This window comes from Paramormyrops kingsleyae, chromosome 4 (genome assembly GCF_048594095.1).
Source record: "Paramormyrops kingsleyae isolate MSU_618 chromosome 4, PKINGS_0.4, whole genome shotgun sequence".
Lineage (NCBI taxonomy): Eukaryota > Metazoa > Chordata > Actinopteri > Osteoglossiformes > Mormyridae > Paramormyrops > Paramormyrops kingsleyae.
Window position 1 is genome coordinate 1,460,327 of NC_132800.1, and position 19,766 is coordinate 1,480,092.

Here is a 19,766-nt window from a genome sequence, read left to right on the forward strand (position 1 = left end):
CATATTTCTTTGCCTGCATTTAGAGCCCTCCGAAAATTGGTAAATGACCAGCAGAATAACTGGGATGTGTATCTAGATGCCACACTGTTTTCACTGAGGTCAAAAATACACACCACAACAAAACACACACCGTTTTTTTTGATGTATGGAAGAGAAGCAATATTTCCATCGGAAGTTCCAGTTGAAGTACTGGTGAGTGTTTGAGTGCTTTCTATGTCAGAACTAGGAATATAAACAAATGAAATTGTATTTTTCTTAAATGGTTTGAGAATCAGATTTAATCTTTCTGCTTTTAATTGCTAATTCCTATAAAATTTTAGATTTCCAACATCAATTTGCCACAGGAAACAAGTTACAGTGACTATGTACAGTCTAAAAGTGACACGCAAAGTGTAGTTAAAAAAACTGCACAAGAAAACATTGCAAAGTCCCAAGACAAGCAAAAGGGTGCATATGCCAAGCGGGTCCTGAAAAAGTACAAAAATGTTGTGTACAATGTGGGAGATGAAGTTCTTCTTCTGAACATGAGGAAACGTGGAAGAAAAGGAGGAAGACTTGAACCTGATTTTTCAGGTCCCTACACAATTGAAGACATCTGTGGCAAATGTGTTAGACTGAAAAATGCTGAGGGAATTACTTTAAACACTCATTACAGTATTGACCACATTAAGCCATATAGAAGAAGCCACCAGGTCAGCTCAACTCCAACTCAACCTGTAAAGAGTAGCCCAACTTTTAATATACCTCCTTGCAGTCCTACAGTCGACCCTCAGGATCATCAATTGCTGCAAGTTAACAGACCCTCTGTTATACAGTGGGCACCCAAAACAGCTGAGGTAAAATCAACACAAGCACCAGAGCAGCTTGTACCAGTGACCCCCCAGAAACTAAGCACGCAAGAAAAAGGTGGCATAGCTAAAAGTCTCATTCTGACCGGTTGGTCATTTGTTGCCAGTTTGGCTAGTTGAGTGAATGGAATGTTTTATTTACTTCCATCTTGCTACTTGACCTGTTGGTCAAATTTTGGCTTTCTGATTTACAGAAAGCCACTCCCCTCTGGCATGTTTATTGTGTTGGCCCTCTGGCATGTTTATTGTGTTGGCCCGTTGGCCCTTGTCTGCTTGTGGCCCGTTGGCCCTCGACCCAGATTTTCAACAGGAAACTCTTATTACTAAACAAACCTATCATATGTTTTTTTTTTTTTTAGTGAAGTGGCTTTGGGCTGCAAAAGACACTGGGCGTGTGGAGGCAGTCGTAGGACCATACAAATTGTATGACTCTTCATTTCGCACGCTGGAGGACAGTGGGTGGCTTTCTGATGAGGTAAGCGTTAGGTAAGTTATCATTTATGATGCTGGTGGTGGTGTGTATAGTGTATAAATCTTTTTAATTTTTTTTTTTTATCAATACAGGTCGTTGACGCATACCTGCACTGCCTCATTAGGAAACAAAAGGCAAGTAAGAATTATGTATGCCCAGATATTTCCGAATTTTTTTTTTGATTGTTTTCTAACTTTTTTAAATGCTTGCATTTTTCAGAAACCTGTGCATCAGTTATCTTGCGTTGTTGCAACCTCACTGTTTTCTGGGCAGTTTAAAAGTGTCAGCAAGGTAACTTGGATGTTATATAGGTAGTACATTACATAAATGAATCCAAACCTTTATAAACTTGCTTAAAAAAATTCCACAGATGTTTCCAGCTGAGGACATTTGGTTGTGCCCACTGAACTTCGGTGCACACTGGATCCTTGTGGTACGTGTTCACACTTCATGTGATTATTTTTCAAGCGGCATACTTTTGTTTTGAAAATGTTTATAATTGATAATGTTTACTTAAGTGAGTTTAATAAAAAAAATAAAATACAACTTTTATTTTAGGTTGTCACAATGTCCTCCAAATCTGTACTGCTGTTAGACCCCCTCGGAAATTAAGGTGTATATGAAAGGAAAATTATGCGTAACTGGAGGTATTCATCATACTATAATAACGTTTTTTCTAGAACAAAATGCTGGCTGGATTAAAAACTGCTTTTCTTTATTAGGAATTTTCTGAGGATGAAAGGGATGGAAGACTCCCGAGTGGAGTGGAAAATGCAGACTCTGCAACACAACAAGCAGCAAGACTCCAGCAGTTGTGGAGTTTGTGTTGAAGGTACTTATTAAGCAATTGTATTTAATTATGGCTAACTAGAATTAAGATAATAACTTACGATGAATAAATTACAGTTTGCAGAACACTACCTTCTGAGTGGAGAGGTCACTAAGGTGCTGTGTAGTCCAGAAGCCATTGGTCTGCAGCGTACAGAAATAGCTTGCGAACTGCTAGAACATCAAGGTATGCTCAGCCATGTCCTTTTGTATTACAAGTAGTTGCAATTTAAAAAACTGTTTGGTTAAACACCAATGTGTTTCTAGGTAATGCTGAGGACTATTGCGTGGTTTGTTCCATGCTGGAAGTTGATGCTGATTCCAGTCTGATTGAAATGGTAAAACAAAATGAACACCACAAATGCATAATGGTCATTATTTTCTAATCATATTTATAATGTTAGTTAACACACTCACATATACTATAACCCCCCTGCCCCTTCTCCCTCTTCAGGTGCAGTGTGACTTTTGTCGCAGATGGGCACATTTCGGATGTGCTCAATATAATAGAAGCCAGTTGAACGACATGTGTGTCAAATGTACATAATTTATTAAGAATACTGTTTCTTTTGTATGTGTAAATATTATATATATCTGTAAATATGTATTATATGTATCTGTAAATATGTTCAGTAAATATGCTGTAAATCAGTCTAATGGATGAAGTTCATTGTCAAAGTTTGTACATTAAGGTGTTCCAATCACTTCCATGGCAACAGGTGTAAAACTTCAAGCACCTTGGCATGCAGACTGCTTCTACAAACAAGTGGCAAACCGTCCTACCTATATGGATATGAGCTTGAAGCATACTCTGACAGGTAAAATTAAGTGGCAAACCGTCCTACCTATTTAAATTGATGCTTGACAGCAGAAATGTGCATAAACTACATCCGGTAGGACGGTTTGCCAAAGTAGGATGGTTTGTCAGACGTAACCGTTAAATTATCCTACCGGTAGGATGGTTTGCCAAAGTAGGACGGCACGTGAGACTACCGTCATTACAGGAGGAAGTTGGTTCCCAGCCTTGTTTAATCCCTGGGGCTTAGTTGATTAGACCCCGTGGGTGGGTCTGGTAGAGGAAAGGGAAGCGTCGTGTGTGTGTGTGTGTGTGTGTGTGTGTGTGTGTGTGTGTGTGTGTGTGTGTGTGTGTGTGTGTGTGTGTGTGTGTGTGTGTGTGTGTGTGTGTGTGTGTGTGTGTGTGTGTGTGTGTGTGTGTGTGTGTGTGTGTGTGTGTGTGTGTGTGTGTGTTTTAAAATGGATTCAAAAATAGCACAATTCTGTGTTAATAATCTTATATCAGAACTGTGATTGTTCTGGATATGCTGGATGGGGGGGGGGGGGGGGAAAGAACACTGGACACATCAGGAATGAAATGTTTATTTTTTTCCAGATGAGAGAGCCTAAAAAAAACAGAACAAACCAATGAAAGGATCACTGGGAATTTCGGGTCTCGAAAAATCAGACACCCTCCCTAAGGAAGCCAGCCTTGGTTGATCAGACCCCGACTCGCGTCTGAGTAGCACCCCTCCACGGCTCGCTCCTCCTCAGCCATAGCCATCTCGCGGCTCTCTCAGCTGCCTTGGTGCTGTTCCTAATGGTCTGCCTTTTTCGTACACCAGTGATGCCTAGAAATCGGACTGCCTTGCTGAGGGACCACCAAGAAGATCCTCTGCAGCCTACTTCAATGGGTAGGCATGGTGCCCTCCACCCCTCTCTGCAGCTCTTTTCTACTAAGCCAGCATACCTAGCTTGCTTCCTCTCTGTGGCCCCCTCCATTTGGTCCTCCCAAGGAACTGTGAACTCCAGCATGACCACCTGTTTCATTGTTTGTGACAGTAGGACTATGTCCGGTCTGACTGTGGTTCTTGTTATAAACTCAGCAAACCAGAGCTGGTTCCCTAGATCCATGGGCGTAAATTTCATTTAACAGTAGGGGGGGGACAATAAATATAAAATTTCTCATGAGCAATTTTTGAAAGGGACACAAATAATACAGTCAAATTGTACTTATAAAGATATGTCCCCACAATGAAAAACTTTGCTTCTATCATTATTATTGTAGCATGGAGACTGCGTCATTATGGTTATTTTCAAAGTTTTTCTCAGGTTCAATGACAAAGCAGATTTTTCTTCAAAACTATTTATTGCATTGTTTATGTTGTTTACAGTCTAGCCATCAACATACAATAAAATTTAAACGACTGTTTAAATGCATAATAGAAATTGATTATACAAAAAAATACAGTGGGGTCAGTTCGGACGTAGCACAGTGCTCATTTAGTAAATACACAGCTAAACAATATGCTAATTGTGGCCGTTAATGTTAAGTTAACATTTATGCCAAGTCGTCACAAATAAAACAATGCATGGGAAACGGCTTTGGCGTGTTAGTTGCAGTGCACTATGCAACAAGCTATTGTAAACAAGCTAACGTTAACTAGATAAGTAATATTTTAATCGCTAATATAGCAGATTCATGGAAAATTACATCGGTCATCAGCATTTTTGCCGCAACTAATTTATGAAAGAGTCTGCATCAACTACATTAAAGAGAATCGCTTTATTTAAAGTGAATAAAATACCCTACTTACTGCAGTTCAAGATTGAGCCGCAGCCACACACCTGATTTGTGTATGTAGAGTAGGTGAGATGAACTGGGAAAGCAGGCAGTTGGCCAAACCACTGTGAGGAAGGGGAGGGGGAACTCAACTGTTTCTAAATGCATTTTTTGCGTTTGTTTTTTTTTTCTACTTACAGAATTATTTTAGGTATACATATATATTTTTCACAATAGTGCGATTTTTTTTTTATATAATTTTTTTGGGGGGCACAACCCTCGGATTGGGGACACAACCCCTCCGTCCCCCCCGGGATTTACGCCCATGCCTAGATCAACCTTGGGCCATTGTGAGGAGCCCTGTTGGTGCCATCTCCTGCGCTTTGGGCCTCTCTCCAGCGTTCACAAAGGAAATGTGCTGACGCCCCGGTTCCTGCCTTTTGGATTTGGCAATGGCTGAGGCAAGAGTTTCCACTACTGTCTTTAGTATCTGGTCATGGCGCCAATCGTAACAACCCACTCCCAGGGCTTTTGGGCAGCAACTGAGAATGTGCTCCAGAGTCCCTGCTCCAGAAAACAGGGGGCAGGCAGGACTCTTGGCTCAGCCCCAGCTGAAGAGTCGGGAGCACATCATATACTGACTGGTCAAGGACCTCGATATGCTGGGGTTCAGCCTGCTGTAAGTCAGACTAAGCTATTTTCCGGTCCACTGCCTGGTCCCATTGGTTCCAGGCTCCCTGTAGGGTGCATACCTCCTCCACACGTGCTCTTACCTCCTGATGAACCAGCTGGTGCCTGGTTCTGCCCCTGATGCTGGCTTGGTCATAGCTTGGTGTTGGATTATTAACAAACCCGGCCGACCCAGATGCCAGCTTGCTCCACAGCAACCTGGGCATCCCATTTCCTCCCAGTCCTCACCTCAGTACCAACACAAGCTACCTTGGGGTCAGTGGAGTCTCTGTACTGCAGCACTTTCCTTGTGTGGGAGACCATCGACTCAGGAGGCCAGGTTTGTGGACTGCAGTCAGATGGTTCTGCAGATCTTGCTCAGTTGCCTTGATGGATTCCCTGCCTTTCACTGAGCCATTAAACACTTTGCCCAGGCTCTTTACTGGCTTCTCTATATATGGAATCTTTATGCCTCCCAGGGAAGAGCTAAACTGGTCTCTGTCACCTTCCCTCTCCTCAGCACTAAGGACCTGGACTTTGCTGGTTAGAAGTTTATTTTCTGGTGCAGTGCAAAAATCCCAAAACCATAACAAATTAGTTAAAAAAATAAAACAAAAATACTTAAAACAAATTAAATTAATAAGTCATAAAGATAATCCACCAAAAACGTATTCCACATGTGCCCATGTTATGAGCTTCTGCAGAACCTTCTGCAACAACCTACAGTCTGGGAGCGATGTTGTGGTCACTGTGAGGTCATCCATAAATGCCCAAATTGGTGGATAACGAATATCAGACTTGGATAGGGGGTCTCTACACTTTGCTTCAGCAGATTTGGTCAGATGGCCCGGGCAAAAAGGCTCACTGAATTGGTGATTATCCAGTGATTATTGCCTTCTCCAATCTGTGCCACTCCGATGTAACTGACCCTGAGGTGACTCTCAATCTGAAGTCATTGTAGTGGTCAAGAATGAGGTCCTTATTCTTCTCTGGGACATGATGGCGAATGAGGGCAGTGTCCACCAGTTTGTGGGGTATGGAGCCATATGCATTGGCCAGATCTAGCCAAAGCACAGCCAGGTCTCCTCTCCCTACCTGTGCTTCTCAGGTCATCTGAGTGATCACTCATGTGTGTTCAAGGCACCATGGTACCTGAGGGATCCCACCCTTCTGCACTGATGTATCGATGTACTGGTTCATTAAAAGACATTGTTTCACACGTCGGGCGACAATGCTAAATAGTTTCGCGCTTTTCATAAGATCTCATTGCTGGCATGCTAGTTCATTTATATACCTTTTTCTGTATTTATATTGCAAGACCTATTTGGCTGCATTACACTCTACAAGGCTACAGCCGGCTATTATAACAAATGTTTGTTATGAGTCATAAGTGATAAAGTATTTTGGAAAACAAACATGGTTATCCCATGAATATAGATTTTCCTTAATCTATGGTTATTGAAAAAATCTTTTGAGTCATAAGTGGTAATGTATTTAGAAAAACAAGATTATCCCATGAAATATTGCAATTCATTGTTTTTTTTTTTACCCCAGTGCGTACCAAGGTGCACCATTTACTCTTTTCTCTGTAAAACCATTTAGGTTCGAAAAATAAGATCAAATTTGGTGCAGTAAAGTGTGGGGAACACATATTTGAAATATAACAAAATCCACAATGTATTTTTGAGACATTCAGAAAATTCCAAAACACAAAGATGCATTTTTAAAATATATTCTACTGTCCCTAAACTGTAGGAATGCTATGGATTTCAATAATTCAAGTGAATATGATTAATTGAACAGTTGTGTCCTTTGGTTTTAGGCATCAAGCATGTCTCTCTTTTACAATCGGTGTTATAAATCTTCAAATGCAGGAGGGGCAACCCTTGACATGTTTACTGCCATCTGTGGTGTCCCCTTCATGTGGGATGATGTGTCCTACACAGCAAGACAATGTGATGAAATGTCTTAATGAGTGTCCTTCTTATGGGGAGAAGGTGATGCAGTTCAATGTTACTTTCATTACTAACCTATTATTCAATGTTGCTATAAACAGCCAAGTGAAACTTAACATACTGAAGGACAAAGGTGTGAATTGAACCAGCAGGTGGCAGCAAAGTACAAAGCTGTGGTTGCACAGGTCCCCACTAAACAATCAAGCCTTGAAGTTTGTTCATTTATTTACACTAATGCATATTAATGAGCTTGTATATTTATTCAGACCTGTGGTTTGTATTGGCCCCTCCTACTGCTTCTCTCTGATTGGATCCCCTCTTTCTACAGGAGCTCCAGTGCAGCTGAATGGCGATGATGGTGCAAATCAGATACAACACACCAGTCCCAGCTTTCAGTACAGCATCCAGAACCTGCTCCCACCTGTCAGACATATAATACATCAGTGTGTCTGTCAGTCACACGTATCACATTTAAACCTGAAGAACAATGCAGTGAATCAACTCTGACAGAATTATAACCATCAACAGCAGCACCAATAAGCCCAGTCCTACATACAGAGCCAGCTGGACCAAGGAGCTGAATAAGAGGGTGGATCTGAACAGTAAAGTCTTACATGCTTTATAGCAACACAGTACAGTGACATATGAAACACTTCACACGTTATACATAAGGAACAAGCGACATTAACAAAGAACAGAATTTCAACTGCTTATTATGGATATTATATAATTTACAAAATCCAAACAGGCCTGCAGTCTATCCTGAGCAGCACAGGGCGCAAAGCAGGGGCTCAGCCTGGATGGGATGCCATCTCACATATTTTAAGTGAAATAAAATCAAAACAAAAGGGAAGTTTCCTATTTCTGTATGATTAGGTAAATGCTGCTAGCTGGACCCCCACACTACTGTAAATGCTGTTGGATGCTTACCTTGGTTTATCAGTATTCCCTCCATCTTCATCATGTCCCAAAATAACTACTGTAGCGGAAACAGGACAAAATATTGTTAATTTAAAAATTGTTTAAACCAAGTTCTGTTAGTCATAAAGATCTTTCAGTACATTCATGCAGACACATAAAACTACAGCCATCCACCCATCTATCTTCTAACCCCTCATCCTGGTCAGGGATGCGGGGCCTGGAGCCGATCCCAGGCAGGACAGGGCACAGGGATGGAGTACATCCTGGACGGGATGCCAGTCAGTCACAGGGCACATAGACACACTCTCTCTATTAGAGACACCAATTAGCCTGACTGCATGTCTTTGGACTGTGGGAGGAAACCCACACAGCACATGGAGAACATGCAAACTCCACACAGACAGAGCAGAAGCCAGATTCAAACCCCTAAGCATGGAGGTGTGAAGTAACAGCGCCACCCACTGGTCCACTGTGGCACCTGCATGGAAACTATAACGTGGATAGATACATAACAGCTGATAAATGGGGGAATTTAAAGAGTTATTTTAAAAGGCAATAAATAATATTTAAATGCATAATCTAGGGTCCTTTATTCGCCCTGGTGCCTGTTAGAAAAACCTTGGTCAACACAGCATTTATTTGTTTAGCATTTATTTAAGCATAGCCTAAAAAGTAAGGAAATTTGTATTTGGTCGATTGTTTCATTTTTGTTATTATCGTTCTTGGCAATAAATCTTACACTGTTGGAAAGCGTGTTTATTTCCCTTTTAAATTGTGCCACATTTGTAGGCAAAATGCATTTGTGGGCTGAGCAGCATTGCTGAGTATGTGGGTTACGCCCATGAAAAACTTGTCAAATCCTCTCTGCCAATGCTAATGACTCTTGTTTGGTGTTGTTTACTGGAGTCTTAGTGGCGTGTGGAAGAACCATACACAGCCACAACAGCCTGGCACCTCCACCTCATGCTGGGCACCAGCTCGTTCAAACACTGCTGTGAGATGGCATCCCATTCTTCAAGCAGCATTTGCATTCTCCATATCTTCTCCACACTTTGACCCTACAATCCGACTGCCGTAGGCAGAATCTGGACTCATCGCTGAACATAACGTTTCCTCCACATGTTCAGGTTCCAGTGCAGGTGTTGCCGACACCTGCGCAATCAGGCCTGACGGTGAATGGCAGTCACGGCAGGCCCCTTGGCAGCCCTATGAGACCGACCGGAGATTGGCTGTGTGCAGTCTGTTCCTAATAGTCTGGGTAGAGAGCCGTCGGCCATATCATCCTGCAAACCTCGCCTGCAAATCTGTAGAAGACTGCCCCTGCATCCTAAGTGCTGACAGGGCAAGGAAACGTCTTTCTTCTGGTGTCGTCTTCTTGGGACACCCACTTCGCGGCCTGTCTCTGACAATCCCCCGTTATATGGAATTTGGCCTTCAGTTTGGAGATGGTACTAGGATTCACTCCAAATAATGCTGCAACTCAGTTTGGCGGAACACCAGCTTGAAGTTGTCCTATGACACGGGCCCTCTCCAGATCAGTCAAACGTAGCATATTTGGATCAGACACCAACTGACCACTGTAGCTGGGCCCATACTCACAGGTGCTGCTAATCAGACGGGAATCAGGTACTCGACTGTCAGCACCTGGGGTACCAGAGACTCAAAACAAAGGTCAATAGCAATAGTTTATTCACCTTGGTAATACCCTGGTAAACACCCCTCCCTCCTGCACGATTATCCCCACAAAAAAGCACAGACCCCCTTTGTTAGTGACACTTTTGGGATCATTTAGTATTTATCTATTTGTATTGAAGCATAAACGATTCACAGCCAGATTTAAATTAATTACTTACATTCAGTGCTGGTTGTGGTTGTAGTTGTCTGACTGACAGTAATATGAACTGGGATCTGGTGGTACCCAGCAGCACACCAGTACCAGCCTGTGTCCTTCCTCTCCAGTGCCCTCATTGTCACACTGAAGACTCTATTTACTGTGTCATCCCTGATCAGGACAGGCCTCCCATCCAAACTCCCTGATCTCTCTGATGTACAGGAGCCCCTGATCTTACACCACAGCTTCAGACTGTCACTGTTTCTATAGCGACACTGAACACTGACACTGTCTCCTTCCACACCTGTCACCTCCTGTTTGTCCACTGACAGCTCTGGGGAACCTGAACACAGATTAGGAACAAACACTGTGATATTTACACAGTAATAAAATATTTATAAATATGAACCAGTGAAAACAAGTTTTTTTATGTTTGTCTAATACGGGCATTTATTAACATATTACTTATCATATTTAACCCCCTGAATTAGCTCATTTGAACTAACATTGTTACTTCTCCCAGGTCTCATTTATCATACTGAATAAAATTTAAATGTGCAGCCTGTTCTATATAAATAAATAAATAAAATGTGCATTTTAAAATATGCAAAATATTCTCCTTCCTTTCTGACTGAATGACATGTTACATACTGTGCATCTCATTGGCTACAGTCTGCAGTACAGACATCTTACCATTAGTGACTGACAGGTAAAGTGATGCTCCAGCATCTGAATCTACACTGATCTTCACACCACAGGAGTAATAACCAGAGTCCCCAGCTGTCAGATTGTTGATGGTCAGAGTGAAGACTCGCTGGTCAGGATCATCTCTGATTGACACTTTACCCTCCTGTGGAGAGTCACTGTGTACTATGGGAGTACATGCATCCCTATAATCCCCTCTGCACCAGTATTTCACATGAGTTTTATATCTGTCACCATAGAAACATGGGATGGTGACAGATCCTCCTCTCCATGCAGACACCCTGCTCACTGTGGACACACTGTCAGCACCTGTGGGGAAATAAAGATTTTCCACATCACAGCATCTCTGAGTATTAATGCTTGGTCTGTATAATACTTGGATTAGGGTCACGTGTGTTTAACCATGCGGATGCTGTAAAAGACACAGACTGTCATTTTGTCATAAGAACAAAAAAAAGACACAGGAAATCAAAACAGGTGTTGGATCTTGGGAAGGGTTACAGCAGGGTGTGGGATCGGGAACCTGAGCCTGGGAGTGTGTTCTAGGGTCTGAGAGGAAAACCAGGACCTTAAATCAGTAGTAAAAGGCCCAGATGAGGTGAATGAATGGGCTGGTCACTGTGTGGGATGGCCACACCCCTTCAGTACTATGGCCTTACTTGTAAACATATCCAATGCTGTGATACAGGCCCTCTCCTATTCCCTCTATACATGCTTCCTTTGGGCTCTATTTCCAAACATTATAATATAAAATATCATTGATACGCAGCTCTATCTGCCATTAAAACCTGGTGACTGCTGCTCTCTGACGGCCCTTTCTGACTGTCTTGAGGATATTAAGAACAGGACGGCAACGACTTTCCTCCAGATTAATGAAAACAAGACAGAGGTAATGAGGTTTGGTCACTCAGAGTCTGTTCATGATCTCAGAGAACAATTAGGGCCTCAGTCAGCAAACTTCCGGTCACATACTAAATATCTTGGTGTCACCTTTGATTCATCATTGAGTTTGAAGAACAAATCAATGCTGCTGTGAAGGGGTTTCTCTGTCAGCTTAGCTCAACAGCCAGGCTTAAACCACACCAACAGCCAAAGACATGGAGACAGATATTCATGCTTTTATCTTATCCCGACAGGGATACTGCAATTGTATTATTTGCGTAACATTGTCCAAAACAATGTTTTTATCAGGTATTCAATTTTTATAGTATTATTTTTATATACAGCACTTTGGGACAACACACATGGTTTTTAAATGTGCTATTTAAATAAAAATTACTCTAAATGACCTAAAATACAAAAAGCATTCAAATGCATTTTGGGTCAAGACACTCACACACAGTCACTATGGGCACCTTTAGAGGCACCAATTCACCTGAGCCGTGGGTCTGTGGTCTGTGGGAGGAAACCGGAGAACTGAGAGGAAACCAGCATAGATACAGGGAGACTGTGCAAACTGCCCACAGAGAGCTGGGCCAGATATCGAAACCACTTCTGAACATTCACTCCATCTCCAGTAAGTTTTCTGTATTATATGAACTGATGGTGGATAATGATGTTGACATGCTGTTTCTCCCTGTAACCTGCCAGCCACCACGGGATTTCTAGGCCCTGAATCAATACACTCCCACTAATTTTAGTTACATCTGTAAACCATGTACCAAGCAGAGTGGTGGCTCTCAGGCCAGGGATCTGTGTCAGCAATCAGAAGGTCGCTGGTTTGAATCCTGTGGATGCCAGCAGTGATCCTACTCCATTGGGCTCATGAGCAAGGCCCTTATCCTACAATTGTTTCATTCTGGTTATGATGTTAATCTACATCCAGCCCTGTAAGGAGGTTCAACTTACAGGGAAAATTTGGGGGTTGGTGCAGGATTGGCACTCCAGCCACAGGAAAAATACTTACAGTGGTCTCTTCAGACTAGTGTGGGGCTGAGGTATCACCTGCTGCCCTCAGGTTCTCATCCCTGAGGTGGTTTGTCATGTGGTGGGGGTGGCAACGTGCTGTAATCAGCGTGAACCCCCTTGAAAACCAAACTAGTGTCCTTTGCTATGCCTGCCCTTTGGTATACTCCTGAGCTTTGTTCTAAGAAACAGAAAGGCCATAGACTTGAGAGACTACTCAAGAAACCCACCTTACTGTCCATGTTGAGGCCTACAGAGAACACATTTGATTTAATCATTGATGCTTGGTCTCTTTAATCTATCCCTAGACCAATGTCATGCTCCTACTGCCTTCAAAGTAGCAGCCATCACCCTTATCCTTAAAAAGCCAGATCTTGACCCAACTAACCGTGTCTACCTCCCGATTTCTAATCTTCCCTTCTTCTCAAAAACATTGGAATGTATAATCTACTCCTAGCTTCTTACCCATCTTCAAAATAATAGTCTCCTTGAAGCACTTCAGTCTGGTTTTCACCACTGTCACAGTACAGAAACTGCTTTAGTTAAAATCCTAAATGACTTTATTACTTGTTGAAACAAACATTTGTGCCATAAGCTTTCTGCTTCCGCAACCTTCGACATAGTCTCCCATTTCACAACTTAGGAGTTTGTGGTGCAGTGCTAATTGGTTTATTTCATATCTCACTGACAGAAAATATTACATTACCCGATCAGGTAATAAATCAGACGCATCATTTATCACACATGGTGTCCCCCAGGGCTCTGTCCTGGGGCCACTGCTCTTCATCATTTAAATTCAACCCCTAGGCCATATCATTTGCCACTTTAACCTAAATTTCCATGTCTATGCTGATGACATCCAGATTAACTTCAGTACCAGCTCCATAAACAACCTGCCACTTGCATACATTGAATTGTGTTTCTGAAATCAAACAATGGATGAGCCAAAAAAATTTAAAACTCAAGAGTGAAAAGAATTAATTGTCTTTGGAACAAAATCCACACTCAACAAAATCAGGCCGATCACCCTCCAACTGGACAACACCACCATCTCCCCCTCTCCTCTGGCTCGTAACCTTGGTGTTACCTTTGACCCAACCCTCTCATACTTCTTCTGACTTCCAAAGCTCTTCACAACTAAGCCTCATCTTATCCTTCTGAACTATTTCTCCCCTACCAGCCTCCTCGCAGTCTTTTTTATTTTTTTATTTTATTTAACCTTTAATTAACCAGGTTTGTCCCATTGAGATCACAGATCTCTTTTGCAAGGGAGACCTGGCCAAGGTGGCAGCAACACAGTGACAATGCAGAGTCTTACAAAGTAATACAAGAAAGAAAAGAAAACATAGTTAGAATTTACAATTACATATAGATAACCTCGATTCCAGAGTCTTTAGAAGAGTTTTAAATTCCTTGAGGGGTTTTAGATACTTCCCTCCTGGATCTCTCCTCATCCCTCCTTCAAAACTCCACAGCTATGGTGACCGTGCATTTTCCCATCTAGCTCCCCGACTGTGGAACTCCCTCCCTACTGCTATACATCTGTCGATCTCGGTTTCAGATTTCAAACACAAGTAAAAACTTTTTTATTTGCTCAAGGCTATGATGTTCCTTACCTATAATATGCTTTGTTGTTTTATCTGTTTATCTTTGAGATCCTGAAAGATGCTATATAAATAAAACATTATTATTATTATTATTATTATTATTATTATAACAACAACCCTGGAGGTGTGAGGCCCCCACGCTGCCCCCAGTCTCTACCAGCTAGAGGTTAATTAGCTCTCCAACTAATTAATTAGCTCAGTGAAAGAAAACCAGGTCTAATCTCAACCCCTGAGGCTGATCTTGCCCTCTGATCTTGACCCCCTTACCTTCTCACTGTGGATCTTCAATATCACCCCCATGCACCCCCCGAGCCTCAGCATGTACTCCCGGCAAAAAAAAAAATAAAATTTGGAAACTTGCGGTGAAATTTCTACAACAGAATGGCCTGGTTTACAAATCACTTATGACCTCAGTCTTTGCCCCCATTTCCATTTTTCAATGATTGCTACTGCAATGCTAATGCTATGTCACATAAGGCTGGGCAAGCCTCAGATCGGTCGGGCAATAAAAAAACATTGTAATAGACCCTTTGTTGGAATATCTGGAATGCCCTGTGATGTTCCCACCCCCTACATAATGCATTTTGATTGGCTGGTTTCTCTGTCACTCTGCACTATACTGTCCAGTAAGAGCTCAGAGAATCCCCTGGGCTGAGTGAGATCGCTGTACCTGCTGTATCACTATATCAGCCATCAATAGAAGGAGGCGTCGCTTTTAGTCAAACAGTTCTTGCAAAATATGTAACACAATAGATTCAGAGATTCAAAATATCTTATTATTACTGTACTTAATATTGGTAATAGTTTGCAATTGTTATAGCAATTGTTATATGTTGCAATTCATTATAAAAATACATTGACTTCTCCAATATGGCAGCGTATTCAGAGAATTCCCAGAAGGCCCTGACAGACCACCACAGGTCTGACTGCATGTCTGCTCACATAACGTCAGGTTACTTGACGTAATCCCTGGTTCTTCACTCAGTGTTTCACTATGGGAATCACTTTGGCCGTGACCAGATACAGAAGGACCAATGACATCATGTCTGTCAGTGATGGACAGGTTGACCTGAGACCAGGCTCCTCCCTGCCCTCACTACCCCAGTTGACCTCCCTGATGGGACATGATAGAGAGATTCCTTCCCATGCCTGTGCAAGGAGGGAAATGATGATGAAACTCCCTCTGTTACCAAAGAACCAGGGATTATGTCAAGTAACACAAAGTCCTTTGCTGGGTGTCTCACTGTGGGAGATACAGATGGCTCCCAGAATGCACTGCAGTATCCCGAATATGCAGAATGTAAACACCCAGAAAGCTGATTCTTACACCGGTTCTGAGGTGTCGGCACAGATGGCCCTGAGACAGCCAGCCTGTAAAAACACACAGACATGTGCAGTGTAGCCCAGCTTGTCACATTACAGATATTGCATCGAATCGCACTGCATCACAATAGGGGTGAATCACATCGTATCACATTAGTAGTGGCTTCATATGTATCTTAATGAACCAGATTGTGTTGATATTGGGCGTTTCCATAGGGCGCCGTTCATAAAGTGGCACACTAGGGGGCGCTGTCCAGCAGGCTTCTAACAAACACCTAAATGACAGGCTGAAATCACAGTAAAATAAACCTTAACTGTAGAAATGTCTTTCAGTTTTTCCAGCAAATTGATAAGTTGAATTGTTTGATTTCACCAGATCAGGTTAGCCTCAGAGACAGCAATGGAAATGTTTGAGTGCTACAGAAACTGCAGGCACTTTCAAATAATTTACGTGCATCTGACGGGGGTAGGGGGGGCGCACATGCCATTCAGAGCCCTGCCCATCGTGGTTGCGCCCTCACCCCGACTGTCACTTCTTTTTCCCTTCCCCAGGGGGGAAAGGCCACAGCAGCAAAGGGGTCCACTAGGAGCTGCCCTCTGGCCCCAGCCTATCTGCCTGTCACCTCCACGCCTTTTACAGAGGCACCACTTTTTCATGTCTAATTCCGAAGCTGATACAAAACTACAGAGCCCCTGAAAGGACCTGTGCAAAAGAATAGAATGCTCTCACTTTAACAGCAACATCATTTTGATTTTTGATATAGTCTCTTTTTTTAAACAACAAAACAGAAAAATGTCTCCATGTATGCCGCATACCTGGATGCTCAAATATAAAAGCACAATTCTTCAACCGTGAAACAAATACAGACGTGGACAAATTTGTTGGTACCCTTTTAGCTCATTGAAACAATGCTTCATTTCTCCTGAAAAGTGATTCAGTTAAAAGCAATTGTCTTATGTATACCTGCATACCTTCAGTATGTGATTGAGTAAATCAATAAAATTGAAAAGAAAATGATTTGCTGTTCATTTTACAAAGATATGCTAAAAAACGTATGGACAGATTTGTTGGTGCCCCTAAACAGACTATTTATTCTTGCATTATAGTCATGTTTTAAACTAAGTGTTTAACCTTAATTAACATCACAGGTGCCTTGAAGCTTTTCATCAGCCTTTCAGCCTAGTTAAAGGCCACATGCGAACAGTTAAGTGAGAAGTGACAATCGGGGTGGGGTGCAACCATGACCTGAGGGATGTTATAGTTTCAAACAGAAAGTGCGAATGTCCCATCAGGGAGGTCGACCGCAGTATTAAAGGCAGGGGCGGAGCCTAGTCTTGGGTCAACCTGTCCATCACAGACAGATGTGATGTGATTGGAGCTTCCGTAGCTGGTCATAAGGGAAACCACCGCGAAACCAAAGCGACTCCCCTAGTGAATCACCGAGTGAAGTTAGAAAAAAAACCACCAGTGCTGCTGAAACAACCCCAGTCAGATCAATCACTGGCCTCACAGAAAAGCAAAGGGTACAAGAGACAGGGGCAGTTGATCTGCACTGACAGAGTCTTTGTACTGCTTGGACTCTAAAGAGAGACGTTACAGTATCATGCCGTATATTTGGATATTATACTTACAGTACAATATCAATAACCAGTTACATGCTACTTTTGTCATGTGTTAAGTATTACAAATTGAGAGAAATATTATAAGAACTAATAAATGCAAATTCTGAAGAATATGTTAATCAAAGCAGCCATTTCCAAATCTTTCCACAACCTACTTATAGCAATTTCTTCTGATGTAGCAGCAGATCTCCATCATGATCTCCAAACTTTATCTGACAGTGTGTGGAGGAGCAGGAGAGAGATCTCTACTCAGTACCACTGTAATGAGAGACACTCACCTGTGAGCCCAGCAATGAGAAGAAACAGGAGCATCAGAGGATCCATACGTGTGTGTGTCACTGAGCCCAGATCTGTGGAGACTAACCCTCACTTCCTCATCCTCTGTACCTTCACTGTCATGGTCGTTTCTATTCTCACACACAGCAGGCAGAGTGAAGGGGGAGTGGACACTTTAAACAGGAAGTGACAAAACCACAAGGCTCAATGTTTAGCACTTCAGCAAGACATAACATTCCATCACTCTAGAACATATCGCACCAATGCATAGTGTCCATTATTAATAAAATAAACATATCAGTACAAATAAAGAAGATTTTGTGAATAAGGGTTAATCTTTATTAATATTGCCCATTAGTTTATCCGTTCATCCATCCATCCATCGATTTTCTATACCTGCATGTCCTGTGCGTGGGGGTCCAGAGTCTATCCTGGAATCTATCGTCGTAAGGCAGGGAATAACCCAGGATGGGGCACCAACCCCTTGCAGGGCACACACACCACACACACATGCATACATATGCTAATATGCTAACCCCAGTTCACCTCAGCATGTTTTTGGATTGAGGGGGGAAACCAGAATACCTGGAAGAAACCACATGATGACACGGGGAGTTCGGCTTGCTTGGTTTCCTGTGTTAGTCATGTGACTTGTAGCTATTTACTGCACAGACCCAAATAAAGTGTGAAATGAAGAACTGAGGGGGAGAGAGACTGCAGAAAAATCTGTATTGTGGGCCAGTACATACTGTCAGAGGCTCTTGTTACCGCCCTGCCTTGCGGACCTGTTTCTTGCCCTTCACCGCCAGTGTACTTAGCCCCCAGTGTGTTTTCCCTCTTCTCCAGGCTGCCGCATGGGTCAGTGGGCTGAGTATGCAGCTCAAATACTGTACCCTTGTATTGTGGGATCAAGGCTGGTTTGAGATCAGTCTCACCAGAATTGTTTTCTGGATTTTTGTTCTCTACTGTTTACTTTAAGTTTCCATATACAGAGTTTCTAGAGCTCCTCCAGGTTTATTGTGATGCATTTCTGTGTATTCTTGTATTTCCTGGCGGTGTTTCCCCTAGTTCTTGCTGTAGATTCTTAGTCTTTAGTGTGTGTTAATTCTCTTAGTCCTGTGTTATTAGGCTTATTGTGTCTACCTGTTTCTTGTTGCTCCTGTGTCTCCCTTGATTGGTTCATTGATTAGGTTACACCTGTTCCTTGTTATCCCTGGATGTCTGTGTATTTAAGTGCCTCTGCTTTAGTCTGCCATTGTAATGTCAAGGTTGCCCTGTGTTTTGCTTGTATCCTGTCCCTGTGTTACACTGCATCCTCATGGTTTGCCTTATGGTTTTTGTAGCTTGTTTTAGTATTAAGTAGTGATGGCAAAACGAAGCTTTCCAAAGCACTGAAGCTTCCTTTTCAAGTGTGTCGAAAAATGGTTCAGTACTCGAAGCCTTCCGAAATGGTGACCATTAGTGACACCAAGTGGTCAAATAAGGAAATGACACTTAATTTTGAGTGAGTGCCCTGAATCTGAATATTTATAAATTGGCAAAAATTCAAACGGTCTGTAGTGCGTTATGAACATTAATGACCTGGTGAAATTGAATGTGACTTCTTGTGGACTGGGAAACCATTGACTTAACTGGGAAGGGGTGCTTCTGTAACGGAAGAGGGGCCATTAGTCTACAGATTTTTATTCAGGAACAGTATTTGTTCAACATTGCGGCTAAGTTGGTTACGTTTTTTATTCACCACTTCTCCTGCTTTGGAGAATATGGAACGGAGGACGCTGTAGTGCATAAAAACTGTACTGCAAGTTTGTATAAGTGTGGATACACAGCCTGCTACATATCCCAGAACCTCAAAGGGTCTTCAGTACGTGGTATATTGGGGTCACTGAGGTTCGCGTCTCATTTTCACTTTTCTGAAGCAGTCACGTGGTTTAGCCCAGAACGAAGCTTCGGATCACCATGGTCACGTGTTTAGGGTAGAACGGAAGAAGCATCGAAGCTCTGCTTCAGAACGCACTGTATCGTTTTTTTGACACATGCCTCGGAGCTTCGGTGTCAAGCTTAACATCACTAGTATTAAGTTCTATTAGCTTTCTGACCCCTCATGGTCCTTTTTGTGAGTTTCCCAGTATTCTGTACTACTCCTTTTTGTTTTGGAGCCACAAGTGGATCATCACATCTCTTCCTGCCTGCATTATGCCCTGAGTCTCAAGCTTTGCCCTGCTGTTGCATACATGCACAGCTCT

General features: G+C 42.4%; 1 protein-coding gene across 4 annotated transcripts; it reads right to left on the bottom strand.

Annotated features, from left to right (window-relative positions):
* Window positions 1–3,581: 3,581 nt before the first annotated feature.
* On the bottom strand, window positions 3,582–18,085 carry LOC111839789 (CMRF35-like molecule 8). Of its 4 annotated transcripts, none has more exons than XR_011989784.1 (7): window positions 17,917–18,085; window positions 17,523–17,693; window positions 10,775–11,095; window positions 8,675–10,424; window positions 8,260–8,308; window positions 7,598–7,750; window positions 3,582–7,312 (listed from the first exon to the last, which is right to left on the bottom strand). XR_011989784.1 is itself a non-coding variant. In XM_072710470.1 (7 exons), the coding sequence occupies exons 2-7, from the start codon at window positions 17,566–17,568 to the stop codon at window positions 7,294–7,296; spliced, it is 909 nt and encodes a 302-aa protein (XP_072566571.1). In that variant the 5' UTR covers window positions 17,569–17,651; window positions 17,917–18,085; the 3' UTR covers window positions 3,582–7,293. The 4 variants fall into 4 exon arrangements, 3 of the variants coding, with proteins under 3 accessions (XP_072566571.1, XP_072566572.1, XP_072566570.1); XM_072710470.1 differs by having other exon boundaries at window positions 10,104–10,424; window positions 17,523–17,651; XM_072710471.1 differs by having other exon boundaries at window positions 10,386–10,424.
* Window positions 18,086–19,766: the final 1,681 nt, after the last annotated feature.